Source organism: Protopterus annectens, chromosome 5.part0 (genome assembly GCF_019279795.1).
Source record: "Protopterus annectens isolate FY-2018-M chromosome 5.part0, PAN1.0, whole genome shotgun sequence".
NCBI classification, from domain to species: domain Eukaryota; kingdom Metazoa; phylum Chordata; order Ceratodontiformes; family Protopteridae; genus Protopterus; species Protopterus annectens.
The window spans coordinates 1,137,988,381-1,138,015,110 of NC_056735.1; the positions used below are offsets into that span (position 1 = coordinate 1,137,988,381).

Genomic DNA, 26,730 nt, shown 5'->3' on the forward strand with positions numbered 1-26,730 from the left:
CAGGTCTGATTCAGCTGCTGTTCCATCTCTCTCGAGGCTGGTGACGGTCTAGAGGATCACCCAGCTGTTGTAATGGATTCCTCTGCACTGACTCTGAGGCTGGCATGGATCCGAATGCTCACACGTCCTTGGAAGCAAAATTAATGTCTGCTCCAGATGTTGAAGGGGGGACCTCTGCTGATTATTTCTGAGGGAACAAGAGGATACAGTAAATCCTTGCTCGGGAGGAGATTCACACTATGTTGGTTGAGAGTCAGCAAGGGTCTGAACTGCCTAGGGATTTAGGGCAGACATTTCCCAGAAGAAGAAAAAAAAAAGCAAACTTATTTCCCCAGCTGCTAAAGATCCCCATTGTGAATAGCAGGATTTTACCAGGGGGTTGTTTATTGCCTTAATTGTCTTAAAGCCTCCTCAAGGAGTTTCTTTGCCTGCTCCTCCTTGGTCTTCTACTTCCTTTAAGAGGCCCAAATAGCAGGAATCATCGGAACAGCATTTGGATTCTGATGAAGAGTCTTTGGCATACTCCTCTCAAATCCCTTTTCTCTTGTATAACGGATCTTAGGATGAGGATTCTATCAGTCTAGACTCCCCCTTGGAGGAACTCTCCTTTGGGGACTAATTCTCATATGATGGGATATTTAAAATGAGACTGTTCTCAGGTGTCTGATATTCAAAAGAGGTATTATGAACTCCTCCAAATAGAGTCTCCTAAGCCCTCTGCTTGTACCTCCTATCTTGGCTGCCCTTCTAGATACTTTTTCAGCAGCCTCTGTGCCCCTGATTCTCAACCTCCAACCCTAAGAGACTTGATAGATTAAGGTGCCTGATGATTAAGTTCTTGTACAAATGTCCTCCTGCTGATCCTTCTGTAATGTCTGTCTCTTCTGAAAAACCTTCTAAACTTTTACCATCTACTGAACTACTTCCTTCAGAAAAGGACAGTAAGGCTATGGAATATTTGGGCATACTTCTGCTACTCTGGCTTTTTGGGCTATAAATTACCACACTCACATGACCAGGTATGTTCTAGCCCTTCTGTCTCAAGCTTGTCAGGTAATCTCTGACCTCCCTGATTCAGAAGGGAAGGTTTTGGCCCTTTCTCTATTGGGTTCTACCTCTCAAGTGGCTTACCACTCTATTATATGTAGTTAGGATGCAGTTGATGCCTTTGGTTCTGTTTTGAGACTTTAGTCTTGGCTTTGTCTCCAGCTCTTACCTGATGATATTAAGGCTAAATTGCTGGATGCTCCTCTTGAACCTTTTTGGTTCTGCTGCTGTGCTTTTTAAGGCCAAGTTCCAGAGGAATAATGCATCCAATTCTGCTTTTGTACATAGGCAGCCTCGTCCTACTCCTAAAGGTAAGAAGGGTTCTAGGAGTGTACCTGCTGCTATGTCTACTCAGACTCTTACTTCTCAGAAGCCACTTTTTCAAGACAAACTAGGTTCTATCTGACAGTTTGCTTCTCCTTTCCCTGGGTCAGTTCCCTCTCTCCTTTTGTCTTTTCCTGTCCCCTCCCAGTTGGTTAAGGGTCACTCTAGACTATTGGGGTTCTGTCCATCATCTATCTGGGATACTTCATGGTGTAGAAATCCCTCCTCCTTTTCTGGACATCCTTCAACCTCCTCAGGAACAGCTTCCTTTCATTCCAGACCTACTTCATGGCCTTTTGGCCCAGGGCACTATTTAAGCTGTGCCCCCTGCCCAGGAAAGGATGTTTCTGCTTCCCAGAAAAGGCGGCACCTGGAGACCCATTCTGGATCTTTTCCAGCTCAACACCTTTTTGAAGGTCCCTTTTTTTCAGATGATGTCCCTTCAAAACCTGTACCCTCTTCTTCCCCAAGCTTTCTCAGTATCCCTGGATCTAAAGGATGCCTGTCTTTACATCCCTGTTCATCCGCTTTTCAGGAAGTTTTTACATTTCTGTTTTTTTTTCCTTGCTTTTTCAGTTCTCTGCTTTACCCTTTGGCCTTTCTACTGCCCCAAAGATATTCACCAAATGCCTCTCTCCTGTCATTGCCTTTTGCAGGATGAGGGGGTATCAAATCTTTTCTTATCTAGAAGACCTGTTCATTCAGGCTTCATCCCCTGAGATCTTGCTTCAGCACCTCTAGTTTACGGTTTATGTCTTATAATGCCTGGGGTTTATCATAAACTTTCAGAAGTCAGTCCTGGTTCCTTTTCAGGATCATGTTTTTCTTGGCTGCAGGGTCCAGCCATTCCCATGCTAGCATCCCTGCCTCTACCTAAGGCTCTCTTTTCTAACCACCTTTTCTTCAATCCCTTTTTCCTCTGACTTCAGTCACAGCCAAGGATTTTTTCAGAGTTCCAGGATTCATGGCCTCCACCATTCGTATGCTTCCTCTAGCTATATTGCCATTTGAGAAAAACTACAGTGGTTCCTAAAGTCAGTGTAGCTTCAACACTGTCACCCATTGGATTTTCTAGTTCCTTTCCTTCCATGCCTCAAACTCGACCTTCAATGGTGGATTCATCAGCTTTCTCTCAACCCGGGACTTCTTTTCTACACCCAGTCCCCTATCAGGAACGTTTTTTGGATGCTACAGACAGGGTTTGAGGAGCTTCCTTTAGTTCCCTCAAGGTCTCTGGCCTCCTCATCAGAGGTCAAATTACATCAACATAAAGTAGATGAGAGCTGTCCTTTCAGCTCTTTAAAATTCTTCCAAAGCCTCTCAAAATCTTCGCAGACAGTACCGCAGTGATGTGGTATATCATCAAGCAAGGGGGGGCACAGTCCTACCTTCCTTGCAGCCTTTCTGTTCAGGTCTGGAATCTAGCTGTCCAGTACTGAGTGACTCTTCAGGCTGTATACATTCCTTCAGAGCAAAATATAGTGGCAGACTCTTTGATCAGGTCCAGTACACAGGCTCATGAATGGATGCTTCACAGAAATGTGTTTCTGGATATTATCCATCACTGGGGTACTCCACAGGTAAATCTTTTTGCCTTCCCCTTGAAAAGAGAACTTCATCTTTTGCTCCAGAGTCCCAAGTCCGATGGCTTGGAAGGTGGATTTCTAACTTCCAGGTCAGGAAGACAGAAGGAAAAGAGCAGAGCAGAAGGGGGAGGATGGAGTGAGGGAGTGAATATTGCAACAGTGAAGAGAGGGACATCTCTACACCTTCCTTCCTCTGATTCTGAGGGTGCTGCTCAAGCTAGAGCAAAACTCCACCAAACTCTTGCTGGTTCCCCCCTTCTTCACATAGCTAGGGGCAATCACCACTAGTTACCTCTTGTGGTGGACCTTCTCACACAAGACAAGGGGCCTCTGATCCATCCCCACTTGTCCACTCTTCAACTGACACTGTGGATAACGGGGTTTGATCTCTTTTAGGGCACCTTTTTTTTCCTGAGGATGTGCTTAGGGTTCTTCAGGCGGCCAGGAAATTATATTTGTTCAAATGGAATAGATTTTCTGTCTGGTGCCTTTCTTGTAACCAGGATCCATCTTCTGTAGGGATCCCTCTGGTTCTCTATTATTTGTGTGAATTGCTCCATGCTAGGTTAGCATATTCGTCTGTTAAAGCTCACTATTCAGCTATTTTTTGCTTGTCTGCCATTGACTCCTCCTCTTACCTCTAGATTTGAGGTCAAACAATTTCTTAAAATTGCCCTTCATATCAAGCCTTTTGGGAAGCCTGCTTCCACCTTCCTGGGACCTTAGTTTTGCGCTTGAAAAACTGACTTGGGCTCCTGTTGAGCTTGCAACTTCAGCTTTCTTGCAGCATTGTACTTGGAAGACTGCTCTTCTTTTGGCCTGTACTTCAGCTTAGAGTCTCTGAATTTCAGACTCTTAAGGCTGTTCCTCCTTTCTTAGTTTTTCATAGGGACAGGGTGCCTCATTGTATTAATCCTTTTAGGACAGGGTGCCTCATTGTATTAATCCTTTTATGCCCAAGGTGGTTAATGAGTTGTCTTTTAACCAGTCTATTAATTTACCCTCCTTTTTTTTTCTTCGCTGCAGTCTGCTAGTAAGAAGGTTCTTCACACTTTCGATTTATATAGAAAGCTCAGTTATTATTTGGATAAGACTAAAGCCATTCTCAAATCTGAGCAACTTTTTATTTGTTTTCATCCTGGATCTCTAGGTTTGGGTGTTACTAAGCAAACTCTATCCTCCTGGATCGATAAGGCCATTTCTTTTTGTCCCTTCTTTCATGGAAAATGTCATTCTACCTCAGTAAAGACTCATTTTACTAGAGCTATTGCTTCCTCTGGTGCTTTTTTCAAAGGATTGAATACCAATTCCAACCCTGAGGCTGCTACTTGGACTTCTGTCCATACCTTTACTAGGCATTACAAAAGAGTAAGAGCTGGCTTTGCCAGAGCTATCCTGCATGGGTTTCTAGAGTGCTTCTCTGTGCCTTATTCCTCTGAAGTTTCCTCTTGAACTTTTATATTCTCCCTTTTGTAAAGAATGCTACAACAATGATATTGAACGACATAGTATAGTTGCGTAAAATCTTACTATAACAGTAGATGTCCTTCTCTTCACTGTTGCAGTATTCACTCCCTCCCTTATCCTGCTCCTGCTCTGCTCTTTTCCTTCAGTCTTCATGACCTGGAATTCTTTTCCATTTTCTCCTTCTGGGTGCATGTTCCTCCTAGTTCCTAGGAATATTATTCCTCCTGGGTTTTTTCAGTTCTGAGGTCTGTACGTCTGTATGATCCATTTATGCCATACACCTTGAGTAGGGAGCATACTTGTGATGTACAGTGTCTATAAAATCCTAAGGCTTTGGTGTACTAGCTGGACATTGGGCTGTCCTTTGCAGGGAATCCCTTTTATAAAGAAAACTGCAACAGTGAAGAGGAGGACATCTACTGTTATGGTAAGATTTTGCACAACTGTACTTTCATGCCACCTGTAGTGACCAGTTCTTCAGTATTGAAATAGATTGACATGGATAATGAAGGTCTGTCCTTATGGTAAGTGCATAACTTTTGTTTTTCTGTCAAGAAACATAGTTGGAGAATAGTTCTTTTTTAAACTGGAGATGAAATCATTTCAGATGTAAGTAGGATTTTGATAGTTACAGTACATGCTCATTTCATGACTGATGAACAGGGTTCCTGTCCAAAAATGACACAAAAAGTAACCAGAGGCTTAAAAGAGGATAAAGAATATGCTGCTTTATCCATTTGTATGAGCTATTGGCAAGTAGATATTGATTATGCAGTTTTCAGGCAACTGTTTTTTTTTACTACATTTGATTGTCTCTTAAACAGTTAGGCTCCATTTAGGTTGCCTTACCAGCACTTGAGCACTATTTAAGTTAGATAGTTAAAAAGTAACCCATAACATTTGTGATCCTTAGGACAACCGTTTGAAAACAGTGCTGTGGACCTGATAGCACTAAATCTGTCCTTCCACTGATATCACACAGCGAATATCACAGTGCTCAGGAGTGTTTTCAAATGAGCACCCCGGGATTTAGGTGGGGGGGGCTGTCCCCCATCAGTCAGTGGGTGAGATAGGATCATATAACATCTTTTTTTTATTATGTACTCACCATAACTTCAGATGTTTGGATCCGCATCTATCCCCTCTTCCCCCCCTCCTCCCTCCCCTGCCTTGGAAGAAAGAAGAGAGACGGTCAGTTTTCAGTTTTTTCATCAAGTTTTGTATTTCTGTGAAGTAGGAGACATAATACATTTTAAGCTTTTCAAAAACTGCTGCTAAAGTCGAAAATAGTGATAATATTGGCACTATGTTATTCTAAACATTATAATGCAGTTTTGGAATTAATTATATGATGTGATTTTCTTTTAACAGCAATATGATACAGAAATTAAACAGCTGTCTGAAGCACTAAAGAACAAAATGAAAGAAAATAAAAGGCTGAAATCATCATTTGACACCTTAAAAGAAATGAATGACTCCTTAAAGAAAGAGGCAAGTGTATTCATTTATTTGAACATGACCCGTGATACTGCATGATGAGCAGAACAGGGGCACAGTGCTTAACGCTGCTGCCTTATTGAAATTGGTTTAGTTCATTTCTTTGCTGGGGTGCCTTCTGTGTGGAATGGTACATCTTTTCTTTGTAATATTTTGCCAGGTGGTCTGGCTTTCTTCTGCATCCCAGCACATGGGTGGCTTGGCAATCCTTCAAGCTGCCATAGCTGTGCACAGTGCCATTTGAGTTTTGTGGTTGACTGTGACTTCCCTGCATCCCAGAAGTGGATAAAGCAGGCAATCCGAGAATTAATAAATGAAATCATTGTATTATGTTGATTGTTGTAGTCATTAATAAAGTTTTTTTATTGTTTCATTCATTAATATGTTGCTTACAGTTGTTTAATTAATTAATGTGGTTTTGTAGTTGATTTATGACCATTTTTTTAACTTTTCTGCTTTGAAGTCATTGGCACCTAACTGTTTATCTTTCACTTCAGGCTTAACTAAGTATGGCACATACTTGATTTACAGGTAAATATCCAACCCTCTACTATTTTGTCAGCGGTGTTATGTATTGTGGTTTTGCTAAGAAAGTGGCAAATGTTGGAAGATGAGGTCGGGAAATGGAAAGTGTAGTCATGATGTTTAAAAGTGGGTGCTTCTGTAATGACTTTTGCTTTCCAGTAATTTAATAAAACTGAGTTTTGTTTTGTTTGCAGGAAATTAAAAATGCGGCTTGCAACTAATGTAACAATTTTCTATTGTGTTGTCTTGCTTTTTAATTGTTTTCTTCCTGTAGATAACAAAAAAGTGTAGTTTTTTTTTTGTAGTTTATTAATTTATCAACAAGGTAATCCTATAAGGCACAATAACCTTTCTACAAGGATGAGCTCTGTGTCATGTCTTGTTCTGTGAGTTGTTCAGTTTCACAATAAGAAAGTGGTGACTGAGGCAGTCAGCCCCAGTACCTGCAGGAAGAAGCTCATTAGCAGTGGATAGCCTTAACCCTTTTGTAATATACTTCCAGTTACTCTGGCTGTGTGTGCTGGTGTTGGTAGCAGTTTATGATTATTCAGTAAGGAAATAGAAGTGTAAGGTTGTGAAAAGCACAATATATTGCAATAATTGATACAAACGAAGAATGAGGAAGTAGAGAGTGTGCGTGCAAAGGTAGTACAAGGGAAGTACAGGGTCCTTAAATGGAGCATAAATACGACAGGCCTCAAATAGCAGGTGTAAGTGAAAAGAGCATATGGCTAAGGCAGTACACAAGTAACTTGTGCAGTAGTGATATTTATGCATGTATTTCTCTTTCTTAGCTGGGTAGATGGACTGGTCAGCTGACACTTTTTGGCTATGACTGAAGATCCCTTTTATGTAGTATGAGGAGGAGAAAAATCTAGCATTAAGAAGCATTTGACAAAAGTGAATGGTGTAGCTATAGTGAGGGCAGAGTACCTAAAGGAGGGGAGCTAGAAAAACACCTGGCAGAAAGGAAAGAAGTACTGAAATAATTAGAGGAATAGCAGATGAAGACAGTTTTGTCAGCTAAGGAAGATCTGTATGAGACAGCAATTTAAAGTGATGCAATTATGAGGACGGGGGAGTTTCTGAGAAAAGATGGTTTAGTTAGCAGTTTGCCATATCAGAATTTAAAAATATAGGCTTTGCGCTGAACAAAGATACTTCTATCTTGGAGGATGAAAGGAAGCAGATCTGAGGAAAAAGAGCATGTAACATCAAGGCACCTCCAAGACTGGTTTCATGGTTTGGTTAATCCTCTCTAGCAGTGAGCATACATCTTTTTTTTTTTTCCCCAGACATTCCATTTTCAGGGAAGGGCATGCACCTGTGATGATGCACACTGTCACATAGTTCACAGCCTATATATGCATGTTTATCTCCCACATCCACCAGTTATTTTTTGCTTGCATGCACAGTGTAAAGTTATGTAATGAACTGGTTATATAAACATTTATGCCCATGCTTATTACTTTTGTGTGTGTGTTTTTTGTGCTTGAATAGTTTAGTTGTTTATCCTTGCTGTTTCTAGTAAAAATATTTCTGTGGGTGAATACTGTTTGTGCATTCTCTGGCTGTGTTTTCAAATCCAAGAAAAACAGAGAATGGAAGGAAAGTCTTTGTGGGGTCAGTAGAAGAGGAGCATCTCTGTCAGTGACAGGAAAGTGGGCTGGAGTTTAGAGGTTCCCTCTTGACTGCATTCTCCTGAGCCCCTCGGGGGGGGGTGCTTTTCCCTGATAAGCAAGGGGGCTCAATCAGTTTTCAACTTTTATTTCTGTAAGGGAGTGTAAGGCCTAGGAGAGGTGCAGTACTGGCTGCCACCCTGGAGGGTATATCTTGCCTGTTCAAATTGCCTTTTGCTTTTTTGATCTGCTGTGTCCTGCTCATCCAGTTTATGGAAGTATCTCCTTCAGTCATCAAGTTAAGGATCAGAGGTATTAAGTTTTGAGGTTTCATCTGCTGCAGTCCCCCCAAAGCCCAGACAGACTGAATGGCCCTAATGGAGGAGGTACCACAGTCTGAACCTACTCCAGGGTTCACTGTCCTATAGGAAGATATAGAGAGTTTGTACAAATGTTGAAGAGTTTGTTTGAGTTGTGGTGAGAGCTAGATTTACTTGTGCAGGATTCTCCCTTATGAACTCTGGTTGAATATCAGTTCTGAGCCTGGCACAGACACTTTTCTCCTTAGTTGTTTATCTGGCCTTACTCCCCGCATGCTGTGATTGCAGACTCATGCAAGACATGCAGTAGTCCATTTCTTGGTGACAGGTGTTTGAGAGCTCACTTGCCTGTTGGCAGACCAGCCTTTTTGATCCGACTGAGCTCTGGATTCTCTAAATTCCTGAAGCTCTTCATAGAACAGTTACTCTTTTAGATAGATCAAGGTGCATGACAACTTGATTGGCTTGAGGCCCAGGGGTTTGTCGCCACCGCCAGACTCTCTAGTCACATTTCTATTGGAAGTAGGCTTTTACAGATCTTATCATGGAAAGCTGAAGGCACCTTCACACTGCTACAGCAATCGTCAGAAAGGCTAATACCCTATAGCAGCTTTCAACAGACTAGTAACCATATCAAAACACTTGAAGAATGACATCTGAATGGTCTTATCCAACTTGCAATAAAACCTGAGTCAATGCCTCATTCCCTTCAGCTGACAAACAAGATGGATTTAGAGGAATATATATTTATTTATTTAACATTTGTTAACTGGGAAAGTCTGACTTGGAACATAGCCAATTTTCAGCGGAGGCCCGGGCAGAAATGCATGTCTTTGTAACATGGGAGGAAACCCACACGAATGCAGGTAGGACATGCAGACTCCACACAGAACGCACCCCAGCCGAGAATTGAACCAGGGAACCTCTTGCTGTGAGGCGACAACGTTACCTCTGCACCACTGCGCCGTTCAATATATGTGGTGAAAATTAAGCTTTACTCCTATACAATATAGAGATTTAGAGCCATCAAATATGTCACACCTGCCCAGGTCCCTAACCTTCCTAGTAGAGGCAGTCCTGGCACTCCTGGGTGAATCTGAGTATCTCTGTGTCTCACAGAATGGAAGTAAAGATGACTGCAACGTTACCCCTTCTATGGACATACTTGTTCAGTCCTGCCTTACTCATTGTCTGCAGTGGCTACCTTGGTGAGGCCATTGGATAGCATGTCTCAGAACAAAACCATTGGAGGATGATCTGAACAACTTCATCAGCTGTGAGCTTTTTGGCCAGGGGTTTCATTCAGTGCTAGATACTTCACTTGGCAGTAGGCACTCCCCCTTTTCTTTGAGGAATCTTTGAACTTTGTGGTTAAGTTCTTTCTCTTCCAGAAGAGAGAAGGGACCTCATAAGTGCCTTAGGTCCATGGATTAGTGTTTTATGACCTTAGCCAAACTAGCTGTCTTAATAGCCCTTGACTCTTTCCTCTTAGCAGTTGGGCTGTTCAGAGTCACAAGGAAGGATAGCTGTCTAGAGTCTGTTATCAAAGTATCAGCTACCAGGAGATTGACATTAACTGAAGGCCTTTCTTTAGGTTACTTGATCTCGTGTACCTTTTTTCTTTCTCCTCTTCTGCTGACCTCTTTGAGATTTGTGTAGCAAGTACAGACATCATCATCTGCTGTGCTGGGGAAGTCTGCTTTTGTTCCTAGCAAAGGTAGGGCTGTGCCTTTCCATGTCTTCAGCCCAAATTTATTGCTGTCTGCATCTGATAGGCCTTGTCCTCTTCCTTAATGACTTCACCAGGATGTTGGCTCCTACCTCTTCCTGTGAGAGGGGAATAGGCTGTTTTTTCTTCTGGTTTGTGGGTATATTGCCCATCCTCACTGTAAGCCTTATCCACAGTGCTGGCCCAGGTGTTTGCTGCTGACAGAAACTTTCTACATGTCTTCATCAAGTTGCTGGCCGCAGGTTTTTTTTATTAGGATTCCTGGCATGGTGGATTGTCTGGTGTGAGCACCTCCCTTGTCAAGTTCTCCAGTGACCGTCCTTAGAGAAGGTATTCTGTGGTTGTTAACCAGCTATTTATCTAGGTTGCTCTCTACCTCTTCTATTAAAGGACAAGCCACATCTCACAGTCTGCTTGGGCATCATAATGACTTATTTGTGGGAGTCCTGAAGCTAATACTCCTTTTGGGTGACTCAACTACTGTCTTCACAGATGAGTGGAAGCTACTGGAGAGGTTGCGTTATCCCTTCCAGCTTTTGGATCCATAGGTGCCCGATACATGGTTGAGGCCAAGGTTTACTAGGGTTCTATTGAACTTGTAGAAAGTCTTCCTTTCCATGCTCCTCCTATTGCCTTTGAAGTTCAGTTTCTGTTGTGTGGTAGCTTGGTTATCCCCATCCCCCTTCATAGTTCCATGGCCGCGTGGATTTGCTTTAGGGTCATTTGGTTAGGGAGTCTGTTTTATTGATGTCTTCCTTTCATAGCATGACTACTGGAGTGTTAGCTGGTCTGGAAACATGCGTTTCCTCCCCCGCTATACAGGGAACCATTCTGGGAGCCTGGACCACCGAGCTTGGAGTCCTGTTAAATGGTGTACTCTCAAGGCCATTCCTCCAGATTCTCTTGAAAGATCAAAAGACTAAGAGACTAGTTTAGCAGTGGGTCTCTCAGGGTGGGCAGTCTAGAGATAAATTGTTTCAGCTTCTTGAAGGAGGTAGATCACAACCTGTTCTTGTTTGGATCATTAGTAAAGAACAGGATTTTTTGCTATGTTTTCTCTCTCTCCCTTGGAGGCTTGTGATGTTCACTTTTCAGTAGTAACTCCTTGAGATTTCCTGCTGTGGAAGCCCTTGGCCAACTCAAATACCAGAGACTTTTTTTTCTAATCCTGGGCTAGCAGACACCCTCCCTCTGACATCAGGCTAGCAGGGGTATAAGGGTCTTCAGACGGTACTATTTTCTCAGTTCTTTCTTGCTTTTGTAGCCTGATACTGACACCGTTATTTTGACAGTCTACCCAAAACCAGATTATGAACTGCAATCAAGATAAATATCCCAATCCGCGGTGGTGCAGCGGTCGTTGTTGCCTCACAGCAAGAGGTTCTCCCGTTCGATTCTCGGCTGGAGTGCGGGGACTGCCTTCTGTGTGGAGTCTGCATGTCCTCCCCGCGGTTGGGTGGGCGTTCGAAAGACATGCGTAAATGGGCATGCCTTCGTTGAAGGTTGGACGTCGAGTTGGCACCTCGGCGTTCGTCAAAATCTACTGCCAATTAGCGGACCGAAGTTCCGCTGTGGTGACCCCTAACCGGGAAAAGCCAAAGACAACAACAATCAAGATAAATATCCCATTGGGGAATTATGTTCCTTATTCCTTTATACTGCATGGTCAGATGTCCATTGTTAAGACCGTTACTTGAAATGTGGGAAACAAATCCCTCACTAGGATTTCTACACACTATCTTTTTCTTGTCTGGGCCTGAAGCATGACATACCCAATTGTCCCCAATATCCCAGGAAAAATATTTAGAAAAGGAGATGGAGCCTTGGGGTTCCACATACATTATGCCATGTGACAGTCAAGCTTCTATTAAGCTTCTTTGATGCATGATTGAAAAGTGTCCAAAGTTTCAAATGACAGCAAATCATCATCGGTCTGTGAACCCAAGCTCGTGACTGTTTAAGAAGGAGAGATGCTTAGCAGTCTGTCCACCAAGTGTGTGACAGTGACCTCTACCAGTACCCTTTTGGAGTCCGATATGCCATCGGTCCCTTTTGATGTCCACACAGGCTGAAAATCTTGGGTTGTAGGTTAGGTCCTGGGTTTGCAAAATAAATTCCAAGTGTTGTATAAAATCCAGTGTGGAATTTGAAACACAGCCAGTCTTTATTAAAATAAAAAATAGCGCTTTCACGAGTAAAATCCCCACTTCTTCAGACCTTAATACAGCATTTTGTTGTAAGTGTGTCTTGTATATCTTTTAAAACTCCAAAAAACAATAACTGTGATTAAATCACATTACATCATTCAATTACTTGACTTCTTAAAAGGGTCATTATGAACTACATTTCTTAAAAGGGAAACTTCATTCCAAAAAGCAGGTGGAATATATATATATATATATATATATATATATATATATATATATATATATATATATATATATATATGTGTGTGTGTGTGTGTGTGTGTATAACAGTACCCAAGCTGAGGCTCGAACCCTGGACCTTCAGATTGAGAGTATTGTACTCTATCAACTGAGCTACCTCATACTACAGCAATAAGAGGAATATGTATGCATGTACATAAAACTAATCTATATAAAACACCACTGACATGGCATCTTTGAATGTTTGTATATTTAAGCATTAAATACATCATATGCACGCTAAATATTTAATTTTTATATACAGCTGTGACATAATCTTCATTTTTTCATGTCTCATTAGAAATTAAGGACAGTATCTTATTTGATCATGTATGAGGGAAACATTATAGTGTCAGTCAGAATTGCTTGCTTTTCCATTTGTACCTTCAGACTACTAACTAATCATTTTTTTTCATTCCTATGAATATAAACCTTACAGAATTATTTCCTTTTTTATGCTGAAAATTATAAGACATCTACCCTAAGGAGAGCTTATCATATTCCTGGGTTATAGCTTTTTGCATTTACTGCTGCATTCCAAGAGAAGACGAAATGATGATAACATTTCTGAGTTATTTCTACATAACGTATTCATTTACTGATTTGCATATCTGTGTATGTGTCACTTATGTGACCTACAAAATATATATTTTTTGATGGAGAATATTTTCTTTTTTGCATTCTATATAATACTTGGATGAAAACATTATTTCTTATTGTGGTATACAGTGTGCTCATTTATGGATGGAGTTTGTTGTCTGAGTGCCAGTATCAGAACTTTTTTTTGCTAAGATGTTTAAGCAAAGTTTTCTAGTCTTTAAAGTATACACTTTTATAACCTTTATGGCATCCTTGGTGTAGTTCTTTTATTTCGCCATTCTTTCTTGAGGAAAGTAGTAGTAGTCTAACACTAGGCTTTTCAGTTCTCTCTCTTTTTTTTTTTGCACCTTTAAGACATAGATGAATATATACAAAAGAAAACCAATCATAACAACATGTTTACAGTTACAAACATTGCACATCAACATATATTCTTTTGTACAATTGTCATCAATCCAACATTGCATAAATTGCTCAATTTCTGTCTCCCTTTAAACCTTACTCCTCATTCAAAACATTATTGTGTATGTGTTGTTCCCACAATTTCCATTTTTTCTATGTAATTTTCTCAAACCCTTTTCTAAAGATCCCACTTCCAGTTCTTTTGTCTCTGTTACAATATTCACTACTTCAAATTCAGTTGGTTTAGACTTTGAATTACATTTTCTAGTAATTGCTTTTTTGGCAGCCACCAGAATTAAATTTAAGGCCTTACTATGTCTTGGCAGTTCAGATCCTATATCCCAGCTCAAAAATAATTTCTTTAGTTACACCCATTTACTCACCCAATATTTCTGACAGAGTACTACTGCAGGGATTTTTTATAGTCTGCCGACTTATTACACTCCCAGAACATATGTTCCCAGTTACCTCTGTCTTCATCACTCCTCCAACATTTGCCATCTACTTGAGAAAAAAATCTCTGGAGTCTGTTTGGGGTATACAAATACCTATGCAAGCACTTCCAAGCAAAAATCATAAGTCTTCTAGACTTTGTTGCATATTTGAGGGCCATAGTTATGTCCTCTCATTTCCTTAAGGCTTTTCAATTTTTAAACAGTGCGCATGTACGCTGTAATTTTGCCTAATCAAGCACCCATGTAGAGAATACTTGGGAAACTTTGCCCTTTATATATTGCTTCTGGTAGGCATTTTTTTACATAACTACAAAACATTCAGAAGGGAATATTATTAGGTGTCACAGTAATAACTTCTTTACACATACTAGAAAAAATGTTTTAATTGTAGTAGATATCATTTTCTTTAGTAGCATATCAGTACACATTTATTAGTTTTTATCAGCAAGTTGTATGTTGAAATGTCTGCACAGTAAACATTTTTCACTAGCCTATTTCTGTAGGACTATTAATTGTCTGGTGTATACTTTTTCCACCTTCCAGGCATGTATTATGCATTGTTTGAGATTTTTAGTCAGATATTATGATTTATTCTTATAGTGTCGCTCTGAAGAAGATATGACAGTTTTGTGGAACTATACTTACCACAGCAATACAAAGTCATTTGTAACAGTATATCTCCCTCCCAACAGTCTCCTTTTCATATATAGCTGAAAATTTGTGGATTCATACATAAATAATACTTCCAGAACTGAAGATTCTTTGGCAGTTTTTGTCTTGTATTGGTGGAAACATTCACTTAAAATATTTCTGCTATGGTTCTTGTTATGCAGCTTTCTTTTCCTGTTGCTGAGGTGTGAAACTGTCTTAATTACTGACTTCTGCCATAGAGTCTCTAGATATCCAGACCAGCTTCTGTAGCTCAGAACCCTTCTCTAGTCTGCAGCTGAAAGCACCTTAATGGTTTCCTTGACCATTGTGTATCTTTCATGTTGGATTTGATGTATATGCCTCGTATATTAGTGCCACAAGTAGTATCTTCCAGGAGTAGTTTGGCCTGCTTCAGAGATTAACAACAAGGTTAAGTACCCATGGGAGAACATTACCTTCAATTTTGGTTGAACGGAGTTGTTGCATTGATGTGGTTTGATTAATTTGCTATAGCTGTGGAAGTTTTTGTTTAGGGGGCCTGATCACAACATCTAAGAATGTATAGTTTGCCAGAGCTTCACTTACAAGTAAATTCAATGTTGGCATTGTCTCCTGAAACAATAAGTAAGAAGAGATTCAAGGCCTTTATCTGATTAGCAATGAAGTAACAAGATCATTCATGGCATTTGCCTTCCTCCCTTGGAAAAGGGAAGTTAAAAGGCAGACAGGGATGTAGGAGATGTGACTCAAATGTCCAATGTCCCTAGTCAGTGTGAAGGTGCATGTTTCAAGGAGGTGCTTTTGCAGCTCCCAGACCAGCATGTTCAACCAGAGGCCTCTGATAGTGCCCATTTAGAGACTGTTATGCAGACAGAGCGCAGCTTGTCCTGCCATACTGGCACAGAGAGGTTTCAGCTTCCACAGATGCTCAAGTCTGTACAACTGTGACCAAAACCCAGTTTTCACTGTCTGAGGGGGGAAGACAGGGCTCTCACTATATCGATAAGACAGGCTGTTGCTGGCTATGAGATGAGTCCTTCATCCCCATCCTGAGGCTAGATCTTCCATAGCAGACATTCCACATAAAAAAGAGCCAGAAGATGAAACATATTTCACTATCCCCTAGTTTCTGATAAGCATCTGGGACTCAAAATTTGGTGGGGCTACTACTTCCCTTCCCTCCCTACTGTTGTCTGTCCTAGAACTTTGGTTCACTCTGGCTCAAGGGTATCTCAAAACTTTGCAGAGGCTTCAGCCAGGGCCTGAACCTTTTGTATCTAGAGTCCCATATGCAAAGAAAAAGTGGGAATACTCCTCTGCTGAAGGTGAGAACTCCCAGGAAAGTGATGGAGCAGATTTAGGCTATCTATACCTATCTAACTTCTTCCACATGGGCTATGACACTGACATTGAGAACCAAATTTTGTCTGAGTCAGTTACAGAGGAAATCTCATTTTGGGAAACGGTCACTAGAATGAAGGATTTCTTCAGATGAGAAGACTGGGAGGCAACTGAAGCTCAATATAGTGATTTTGATTTTTTGGGCAAACCCTAATTCTGCGGATGTTCCTACTATCTTGGGAGCTGTGGAAGATGCTTTCTTGGCAGCCTTGGAGGAATCAGAATGTCTGCCCCCCACTCCTTAAAGACTGGTTCTACAAGATCTGAGAGTCCAATAAGTACCTTTACAAACATCCTGTGAAGGTAGCTATGGTGTCCATAGGACTTGAAAAAGGAGGTCTAAACTGTTTCCCACCCCAGTGCTCTCTCAAGTGAAAATAAAACTGTTTGGCAGATATGTGAAGAAAGTATACACAGCTGTCACCCTGGCCTTCAGAATAATCAAATTTCAGGTACACTTAACCAAGTTCCAGGTGTTTCTCGTAGAGCAACTAAGAGATAAGATCTTGGAAGTGTTGATTGTAAAACTGAGAACCAAACATTTGGAACACACCCTGACAGTCATTTAGTGAGCTATTCTAGTAAATGGATTGTAAACTTTATGTAGATGCAGCATCTAAGGTGGTAGCTACAGGTTCTGTGATTAACAAGTATGCCTCCCTGCCAGAGGATGTTGAAGTGCAAGTCTTACATGCTTCTTTAGATATGGATCTGCTCTTTTGAAACCCCACCAGTGAAGTTTTTAAATGGAGAAATTAAACATTTTGCAGTGTGTGAAACAACTCCCTTTGGCACTGTAGAATGGAAATTACCCATCAAAACCACGTACCTAATATTGTAGACATACTGTAAGGGTAAGCTATGAAAAGGTAAAAAGAGCCAGATCAAGAAGAAATGGCAGGGAGAAAGTAAGGGAAAGCCAAGAGAACCTAATGCAAGGAGCCCTTTCTTGTGAGCCTGAAAACTAATCTCTTTCATGCTTAAATTAGTAAAAAGGTGCATCTAGATCTAGAGTAGCCAATTAACTGTATTTTCCTTAATCCATAGAATAGGAATGAAAGTATTCTAATTTCTTAGATGTTCACAGACAACTAAGTTATTTTGCATAACATCAGAAAGTCTAGTCAGTTGTTCATTTCCTTTGACAAAAAGAAAGCGGCACAGGCTGTATGTAGATTTAGATGTGCTGTGACCTGCTTTTTTCTGCCTGACTATTGCTGATCTCTGTCTGCATTTGATTTTGGATTACAGTTATTCATTTAAGTGCTGTTCACTTCCATTTTTTACCTTTACTCTTCAATTGCATTTTATTTTAAGTTTTTTGTTCTTTTGGGAGTTCTACGAGGTCTTGGCTAGGGTCAGTTAGAAAAGAATTCTTTTGCAGACAGTGAATAACATCCAGCTAATTGGTGGGAGGAACTGAAAAATAGCATTCCTCATTTCACTACAAATATTTTAGTGGCATCTTTATTTAGCTGTAGTGCTGTGTAACTTGCTACTCTCTGCCTGCATTTGATTTTTTCCACCCTACTCCTGCTGTGCTTTTAAACTTGGTGGCTTTTGAGCAGCCCACCCCTAATGTAAATCTGACTTTGGACACTCCTCCCAGTCTCATCTCACCAGCACATTCTACCGCGAGATCAACTGGGAAGGCCCTCCCCCTTAGTCTCTTAAATTATCTTTTGATCTGATTTTGTCTACTCCATCTGTATTCAGCCTATAAGACTTTGAATCTGACACTGGTTGATTCTAAATCCTTTCAGCTCGATTTGGCCCTGCCTCCCCTACCCATAACTCCTTGTCCCTACATCAGTTCCGTAGATCTAGTTTGTTGCCATTCATGGTCTGCAGATTGATCCTTGTCTCTGCACTTTTTTCAGGCTTTTCTCTGAATTTACTGCTAGAAATGATGAGATTTCCCTTTCCCTTACTCCTTTTATTGTAGTGTTAGGTCTGTGTGTGTTTTTATAGGTAGTTAGGTAGTGTGTGATAGTTTTCTCTTTAAAGTAAGGTAGGTCAGCCCTTTCTATCCCTTCCTGCCCTTTTCCCTCTTTGTTACAGTGTTAATGTGTGTGTGTGTGTGTGTGTGTGTGTGTGTGTGTGTGTGCGCGCGCGCGTCAGTGCATGTTTGCTTTTTGGGGACATGGACAAGGGGTTTAAGAAGTGCATCTCTTTTGGGCATAAACTGCCCTGTCAAGATGCTAACCTTAAGTGTATGTATCGCGTGGGACTGGAACACTTAGACTTCGGGTGTTTTATTTGCAAGAACTTCAGCTCTCAGATGTTGAATGGGTGCAAGGCTAAGCTCATTCTCAGATGTTGAATGGGTGCAAGGCTAAGCTCATTCTCAAGAGTCATTTGCCTTCAAGTCAGTCTTCTGCCAGTCCTACAGCTTCTCCCCCATATCGCAAGACCGGGTCTGAGAAGCCTCTGGTGGGAGACTCCTGTCATTCCTGTTGGTAGTGCAAGAGGTCATCCTCTGCTTACATCTCGAGGATAGCTCCCTTGGGTACTCTGGGTCTGAAGGTCCCTTGACTTTCAGCCTCCCCAAGTTCCTCAGCACCAGCCTCAGCTCTAATGTTTCCGAGCTGATCACCTTTGGCTCCAAACACTTCTAAGAAGGCCTCACCATTGCTGAGTATTCCCAGTCCATTCCTGGTTAAAGGGGCACCTTCAGGAAGGGTAGCCTTGCCCTATTCCCTGGGTGCTCCTTCTTGCTTACCAGAGTCCTCCCCTTCTCCACTTTGGATCCGACATGTGAGGTTGTGCTCACACCGAACCATGAAACTGTCCTTGCTGGCGTCATCCATCTGGTCGTCCAGGTCAGTAAGCAATACCAGGCAGTCAGAACTGGAGCAGCTGATGTGGTCTTTTTCCAGGCACAGATGGAATTAGGCCTCATCCCCTTGGGTCTGGCACAGATTCCGGGACCCTGGGTTCTATATTTCAGATTTCCTCCCTTGACCCCCTCAGATCTGAGGTCTTCTGGGCCGGTGGAGTTTCCATCCTTGGGTCAGATCTGACAGGCTGATGTGCTTCAGATCTGTTATGTTCCTTGGTAGCATTGAGCACGACCAGTTTGGGGCCAATCGCTCATCAGAGTCACGTCATCGTTACTGGAATTTCAGGGTTGGAGTCATGATACTGGTCTCCAGTTCTTCACTCCACCTTGGAGCCTCAGCTTTAGATAGCCCATCTCCAATCTCAACATCAGGTCAGGGTACGGTGCCTTTGGGTTGGTGATTGTCTTTGAACAGAGGTTCTGAGAGGCCTTATTTGGCCTCTGCCTTTAATGTTGTGGAGAGGATGCTTTCAGTCAGAGAGAAGGGTCTGATATCTCCAGCAGACACCCCCCTCCCTTTTTTCATCTGTGTCACTGACCAGTCATCAGGCTGCTCTCAGACAGACTGTGTCAATGGCCCTATAGTCAGCTCCCTCAGAGGGGTTACCCGATTCTTCCCCCTCTTCTCCTGTTTGTCAGAGCAGGAGACTTCAAGGAAGAGGGAAGTGCAAGAGAAAGCACCTTGATTCTCTGGAGGAATCCCTCAACAAGGATACTGACCTTGAGGAAGAGAGGCTTCTCTTAAGTCCCAGTGTGATAATGCCTCTTTTGGAGATTTATTCAAGTTGCTTCACCAGTGAAGGGTCTGGACCACCAAAGCCCCATCTGTGGAAGAGTCAGTCTTCCTGGAGGCTTTTGGTGCAGCCCCATCCATGCCCTGAGTGGTGCCCCCTCCAGATGCCCTTATAGATTTGGCATCCTAGAGGGTGTGGAGTGCCTGACACAGTAGAACCAATATGTCAGAAACCAGACAAAGTTCTTACCCCCCCCCCCCCAAGGACAAGCTTTATTAGAGCAAGGGTCCAGCTGTTGACTCCATTGTGGTGGGAGTAGCCACTAAAAGTTCAAAGTGAGCTCCTTGATCCACCCCCCCCCCCCAACAGGGAATCTCAAGTGCTGGATCGGTTTGGGAAATGAGCCTATGCCTCATCCACCTTTTTTTTGATGGCACTTAATTACTTATCTCATATGACAAGGCTTCAGTGGGATTTGATCTCTGAGGTGTCAAGTCCCATCAAGACACAGCAATCTCCAGATACTTTGAAGAAGCTGGAGACTCTTTTTGTGAACCCTGACTTCCATCACCAACGTTTTAATGACTCATTTCAAACTTTGCTAATGGAACATTGAGTGGCAGGTTGTGGTATTTTGTTAAGGCACAACTTCTGGATGAGGTTGCGCAACTTTTTGGACTGCTTCAAAGCATCTTCTATCGATGCCCATTCTGATGAGTTGTCCTTGTCTGGAACCAAGGTTAAGGACATGTTGATGAGGAGTGAAGAGGAAGAGAAGACACAGGCCACTGTCAGAGTTTGGTTTTCTATCCCTTAGTGATCCTTCTGTAGGAGTCAGCAAGGTGGTAAGCATCTATTTTTCAGGAAGTCACAATTTTTTTTCCAGGATGCTACCCCAGAGAGTTCCTTGTGAGGGTGGGGAAGAAATCTTAATGGATGCTGCACCAGGGGCAGAGGAAGTCCTCAAAGTCAGGGCTTCAGTGGAAAATTTTTCTGGGAGGCCCTTTCAGGAATTTTAAAAGGCTGTCCGACTTGTCTCTAGGACAGTTGGTAGCCATTTAGCTCTTCAGAGTCCTATCCAGAGGGCATATTATCCCCTTTGTAGGATTTCCCAAAGGGCGCCAAAAACATATCCCCAATGTTCCACCCCATCAACAACTTCCTACAGAGGCAGAGATCTGCAAGCTGCTAGCAAACTGAGTCATCCAAGAGGTCCCAACAGACCAGAGAGGATCTGGAGTCTATTCCAGATTCCTTTTAGTACCAAAGAAGACAAAGGACCTGCAACCTGTCTTAGACTTGAGCAAGTTAGAGCAATTCATCAGGAAGACCCAAGTTCCAGATGGTCACAGTGCATTCCATATTGCCTCTTCTGAGAAAGGACAACTGAATAGGCTTGATAGACCTCAAGGACACCTGCTATCACATAAAGATAGATTTGCATTCTCGGAGGTTCCTTCACTTCTGGCTGGGGGGGCCAATTATTTTCAGATCTGGGCCCTACAATTTGGTCATACCACAGACCTCCAGTTGTTTATTAAGAGGTGTGATCATGATTCAGATGGACAAAATGTTAGTAGTTTGGTACCACAACAAACAGGGGGAACATGTTCTTACCCTCTTTGTTGAGAGACCATGAGGAATTGGGAGTGGGCGATCTGCTCTAAATGGTTTCTGGTGGCAGTGCATGTCCTGTGAAAGTTCAACAATTCTAGCTGACCATCTCAGCAGGAGGGAGTGAATCTGGTGGTAGCAGCTCGGATTTTACAGTGCTGGGGCACTCCTTGTTATGACCTGTTTGCATCCCCATACAACAGAAAGTGCAACCGCTATTATGCCCTTATTCCCCCTCTGAGACAGGCACCCAGGAATGCTCTGATTTTTGCTTGGTCTCCGGGTCTCCTTTACGCTCATAGTGAAATTGTTTCAGAAAGCAGCCTGCTGTAAAGCATCAGTGATCCTCATCGCCCCCTTTTGTCCTCACCTGGTGTGGTTTCCCTTCCTGTGGCCTCTTCTGAAACACCCCCCTTGGGTGTTAGAGCCCTTCTGGATCTTATCTCTCATCCAACCTAGCTGGATCCACCCAATCTTCAGTCCCTCAAGTTGACTGCATGGTTCCTCCAATTCCCGTGATGGCCAGGAATCCCAAGCTTTCATAGGTGGTGGTTCATATATTGCCAACGTCACAGAAAGAATCCACTAGGAAAGTGTACACCAGTAAATGGAAGAGATTTGCTTTATGGGCGGAGGCTCGGAGACTTAATTCCTTCTTGGCCTCCTTGGAGTCAGTTTTGGATTTTCTAGTTGAGGTGTTTGTTTCAGGCACCAACTTTTCTACGATCATGGTTCGGTTAGCTTCTATTTAAAACTTTCATGTTGGCAGAGATAATATGTCCTTGTATTCTCTTAAGATGTCCAAGGTCTTTTTGAAAGGGGTTTTTCTTTGTTCTTCTGTGCAGAATCTGATGCCTTTCTGGGATCCGCCCATTGCTCAAATCTCGACTGCTCCCCCTTTTGAACCTTCAGCCTCCTTGGAAACGGAGATTTTGTCCTGGAAAATATTGTTTTTGGTGGCGATTGCATTGGCCCAAAGGGATTCAGAATTACAAGCACTTGATTCTTCTCCAACTTAATTTTTTCATAAGAACAGCATGTCTCTTCATACAAATCCTTCTTCTTTTTTTTTTTTTTTAACCAAAGGTAGCTTCAGAAAATAATCTCCACAGTTCAGCTCATCTTCTTGTGTCCTTTCCCAGTTTTTTTCAACAAAGATGAATACCTTCTGCGTTGTTTGGATGTGCACACTATAGATTTGATGTCCCATCTCGCCTTTATTCTCACTGATGGGTCGGATCCGTCTTGGCCTTTACTAAGGTTCAAAGCCTTCAACAAGCTCATGGGCACTCTCCCTATCCCAGAATAAACCTCTCCATTACCTTAGATCTCATTTCCTGCTCACAAAGATAATAGCTTTTTCAACAGCTCTGGGATAAGTACTTTATTCATTACAAATTTAATAGGTTAGTTTAAAAATTCTTTATATCTTTTATTAATACTTAAAACTCTCTCCCTGTTTAAAGCCTGTTTTAGTTAGAGGGCTTCTTTTCCTACCCTTTTCTCGCCCATTTCTAATTAATCCATTCTAATTAATCTTTAATAAATTCACCCTTCCCTTTAAAGTTAAAACTCAATCTTTTACCCTTTGTAGCGTATCTGCTGTTTGAGGACATTTCATTATAAAAATAAATTAGATAAATTAGTGTTCTTTGAAGTTTAGTGTTGTTTTAATAGCTACTTAATGTCTGTTTAAGTTAGAGGGCTTTTAGTTTGGTTATACTTCTATTTCTTTGTTTTTCTACTCAGTATGTCACAGAAACAAGATACTAAGCTGTTAGGCTTTAAAAATGTGTGAATTGTAGAAAAAATAAGCCTCTCAGTGATCAACACACACAGTGTGTATTGTTTAGGGCCATTGCGCCTTCAAGAGTCATCCATATGTCACAGTTTCAATCAAAGAGCATTATTGGAGTAAAAATAAATTTATTCTGAAAGGGTTATTGAAAACCTCCTTTTCAGAAGCTATTTCTGAAAGACCGGAGTCCATAAAATCAAGCCAGTCTGACAAATCTGCTTAGAGAGCTTCCTGAGCTCTGAAGTCTACATCGAAGCGAAGGGAAAAAGTACCAAGGATATCTTCTCCTGCTCCTTCTTTGTTGGAGCAGACTTGGACCAGATCTGACAAGGAGCCGACTCAGTCAAGACTTTCCACTCTGACCCTTTAAGTTCCAGCAAAGTTCTCAATATGGAGCCGATCCCTTACTTTGGATCCGGTTTCTCCTTGGCTCCATTCTCCAATTTTGACAAAGTCTCCAACTCTTCAACTCTGTCAACCAAGAGCCTGTCTGATGAAGATGTGGATTGGGTAGTGCAGAGACTCCTGAAGACACTGGGCTTGACTAAGTTTTTATTGGATCCGAACTCAAAGGTATTAGATCCAACAACTTCCCAGTCCTCTGCATATATTCCTCCTCCGATCAGACTTTGTGCTTTGGAGCCAGAAGATTCTGTGGTTTTGCTTGTGTCAGGGTCTGATCCAAAGGCTCTTCTGATCAGACATCGGCTCTAGGTTCCTCAGCTCTTTCAGAGCAGGAGGACTGTAGGACCTGATACTCTATTGTTGGAGCTGTGAGTGGGATCGGATCGCACAGTTGTCTGATTCGATTCTACCTCTCTGGGCTTTGGCGCAGGTGAGTTCGGCTCTTACCTTGGTTTCGGGTCATGGGAAACCCCAGATACCATAGATCCCACTCCTAGGAGACCAAATAAGTACATTACTTCCGCAAAGGACAAAACGTTTCTATCCAACGGTTGTAGCCATAAATGCTATGGCCGTGAAGGCGGTCACTAAAAAGGAACTCTCTGAAACTAGTTCCTCTATCCATCCTTCTAATAAAAATTCTAGGACCATGGATAGATATGGGAAGCACGTCTTCTCTTCAGCGACATTTGCTCTTCGGTCACTGATCTACATATGCCATTTCACAAGACTGCAGAGGGATCTCTTAAAAGAATTATCAGATACCTTCCAAGGAGCTGTAGCTGCTGAGGCCACAGATAAGGTAGCCTCACAGCTCACTCCCTTAAACTCTGTAACAAACTCATCCATGAGGCTAATTTCTTATGCAGTGGGTTCAGGTATTTCTCGCAGGAGGCCGGTCTGGATGTGCCTTAGCAATTTCGCAAAACCCTTGAAATCTTCCTTCATTAATGCCCCATTTGATGGCTCATCTTTGTTTGGGCCCAAAGTAAAAGAAACACTCACCATGTGTGAACAAGAGGGCAAGACTTTATCTGCTGTTGTAGTACGTTTTTACACTGTTACTAACCCCTTTCCCAAAGGACAGACAGGTAGTTGAAAGATGTGGTTCAGGAAATCTGAAAGGTCTTTCCCAGACGCACAGGGTGATAGTTCCCCCAGAGGCAGAGGGGGGAACAACAATGGAAGATGCCGTCCACGCAGCAGAGGAGGCACACAAAATCAGGGCTCTAGAGACTCTTTCTTTGGAAGGCCCTTTCAGCGCTCCTGAAGGGAGGGCCAATTGTCCAGCTCTGGAGGCAATCGGGGGTCGAAAATCTCTGCACCTTCAAGACTGGCTAGACATAAAAGACATGTTACTTGAAGGCTTATTTGACAAAAAAAACTTTAATTTTCTAAGAGTAGACAAACCAAGAATTCCTTCCATTTTCGGAATTCCGAAGATCCATAAAAATGAAAATGACCCCCCATTAAGACCCATAGTTTCTGCTAATGGATCAAAAACCCATACTTTGGCCAAATTTGTTGATAAATTAAAAAATGTGTGGGTTAATAAAGAAACAATTTTAAAAGATTCCTGGGACCTACTTGATATACTAAATAAAGATGGTTTATGTGATAATCTGGTATTTGTGACCATAGATATTGTTGACTTATTTTCAAGTATTCCTCATAAAGAAGGAATGGAAATGTTTGAGGACATTTTATTTCAAGATGATACACTAAGTCACAATGACAAAATTATATGTGGGGCATTAATGGATTTGGTCCTTAAAAATAATTTTTTGAATTTTTGTGGGGAATTTTATAAACAGATCAAAGGGGTAGCTATGGGGGCCGCATGTGCCCCCACTTATGGAAATTTAGTGTTTGCCAAATGGGAGGAGTTATATATTCTGGAATCCAGGTTTTGTTGTTATTGGAAATTGTATTGTAGATTTCTGGATGACATAGTCATTCTATGGTCAGGGGGGGCAAAACAATTAGAGGAATTTAAACTATATTTGGAAGAAACTACAAATTTTTTAAGATTTACTTTTCATGTTTCTACTGAAAAACTCCAATTTTTGGATTTGGAAATATATAAGAAGGAAGATAGGTTTGTATCAAAAATATTTAGAAAACCCACTTTTTGTAATTCATTTCTTCATTTTCAAAGTGCCCATACCTATTGGTGTAAAAAGAATATTGTGAAATGGCAATACGTCTGAGGAAGCCGTATGACTACCTCTGAGGATGACTTCAAAGATGAATGTAAATTGTTAAACAAAATGTTTTTAGAAAGAGGATATCCCCAGGAATTTATTAGGGGAATACAAGATGAAGTTTATATGGGTAGAGAAACCAGATTTAGACATATTTTAAATAATAATAATATAGATGAAAGTTCTTGTGGTAATTTTACCCCCATAATACAAGAAAGTTATTTTACACATGCCTTGGTTCTTTAATATAACGCCTTCAATACTAAAGTTACAAGAAAAATTGTTGAAAGAGAATGGTCAAAATTTATTAATTTTACTGATTTGGACCAGAAAAAAATAAACAGAAATGTTAAGGTTGTGTATAAAAATTCCCGATCATTTAAAAACATGTTGGAGAATAAAGGTCTTCCAAGGAATAAGCAGGTTAGGAAGGGCACTTACAAATGTGGACGTTGTGCACACTGTAACAATATAGTGGATAAAGAAAAAGTTTATTTGGAAAGTAGAGAAAAATGGATAAAAAGTACAGACCACTATAATTGTGAAACCAAGGGGGTGGTATACATTAGTTTATGTTCAGAATGTAACGCTTTTTATGTAGGAAAAACTGAAAGGGTGTTGAAAAAGAGAATATATGAACATAAATATGAAATAGCTACACGAAAGGACACTAATGCCTTGTATAAACATACCCTGGTTTGTAAGGATGCTAAATTTCACTTTATGGTTTTAGAGCAGGTCAAAAAGGACCTAAGGGGTGGATTATGGGAAGAAAAATTAGAAGCCAGGGAACTATGGTGGCAGATATCCCTTGATTCAACAAATTTCCCAGGCTTAAATGAATTTATTTCTGTTGTGCCCCTTTTAAAACTGAAAGCAGGGATTTTGTAAGATAAATAGATGTAATTTTTATTTTCACCAGCAGATGGCAGGGCATATAACACTAATGGTTTATTTTTCTAAAGTAATTTTTAAACATTAAAAATGGATTTTTGTATAAATTAATTTATATGTTTTATATATTTATCACATATTTTAAATCAAATGTTTTAAAATGTGCTTAATTGTTGGTATTGATGTTATT

At 41.3% G+C, this 26,730-nt stretch overlaps 1 protein-coding gene across 1 annotated transcript in view; it reads left to right on the top strand.

Moving 5' to 3' along the window:
• The window catches only part of CCDC138 (coiled-coil domain containing 138), a 1,743,291-nt gene that overhangs the window by 875,216 nt on the left and 841,345 nt on the right, over positions 1–26,730 (top strand). Inside the window, exon 7 of the mRNA XM_044070994.1 lies at positions 5,796–5,915. Within this exon, the coding sequence (XP_043926929.1) occupies positions 5,796–5,915 (120 nt within the window). The remainder of the gene's footprint in view (positions 1–5,795; positions 5,916–26,730) is intronic.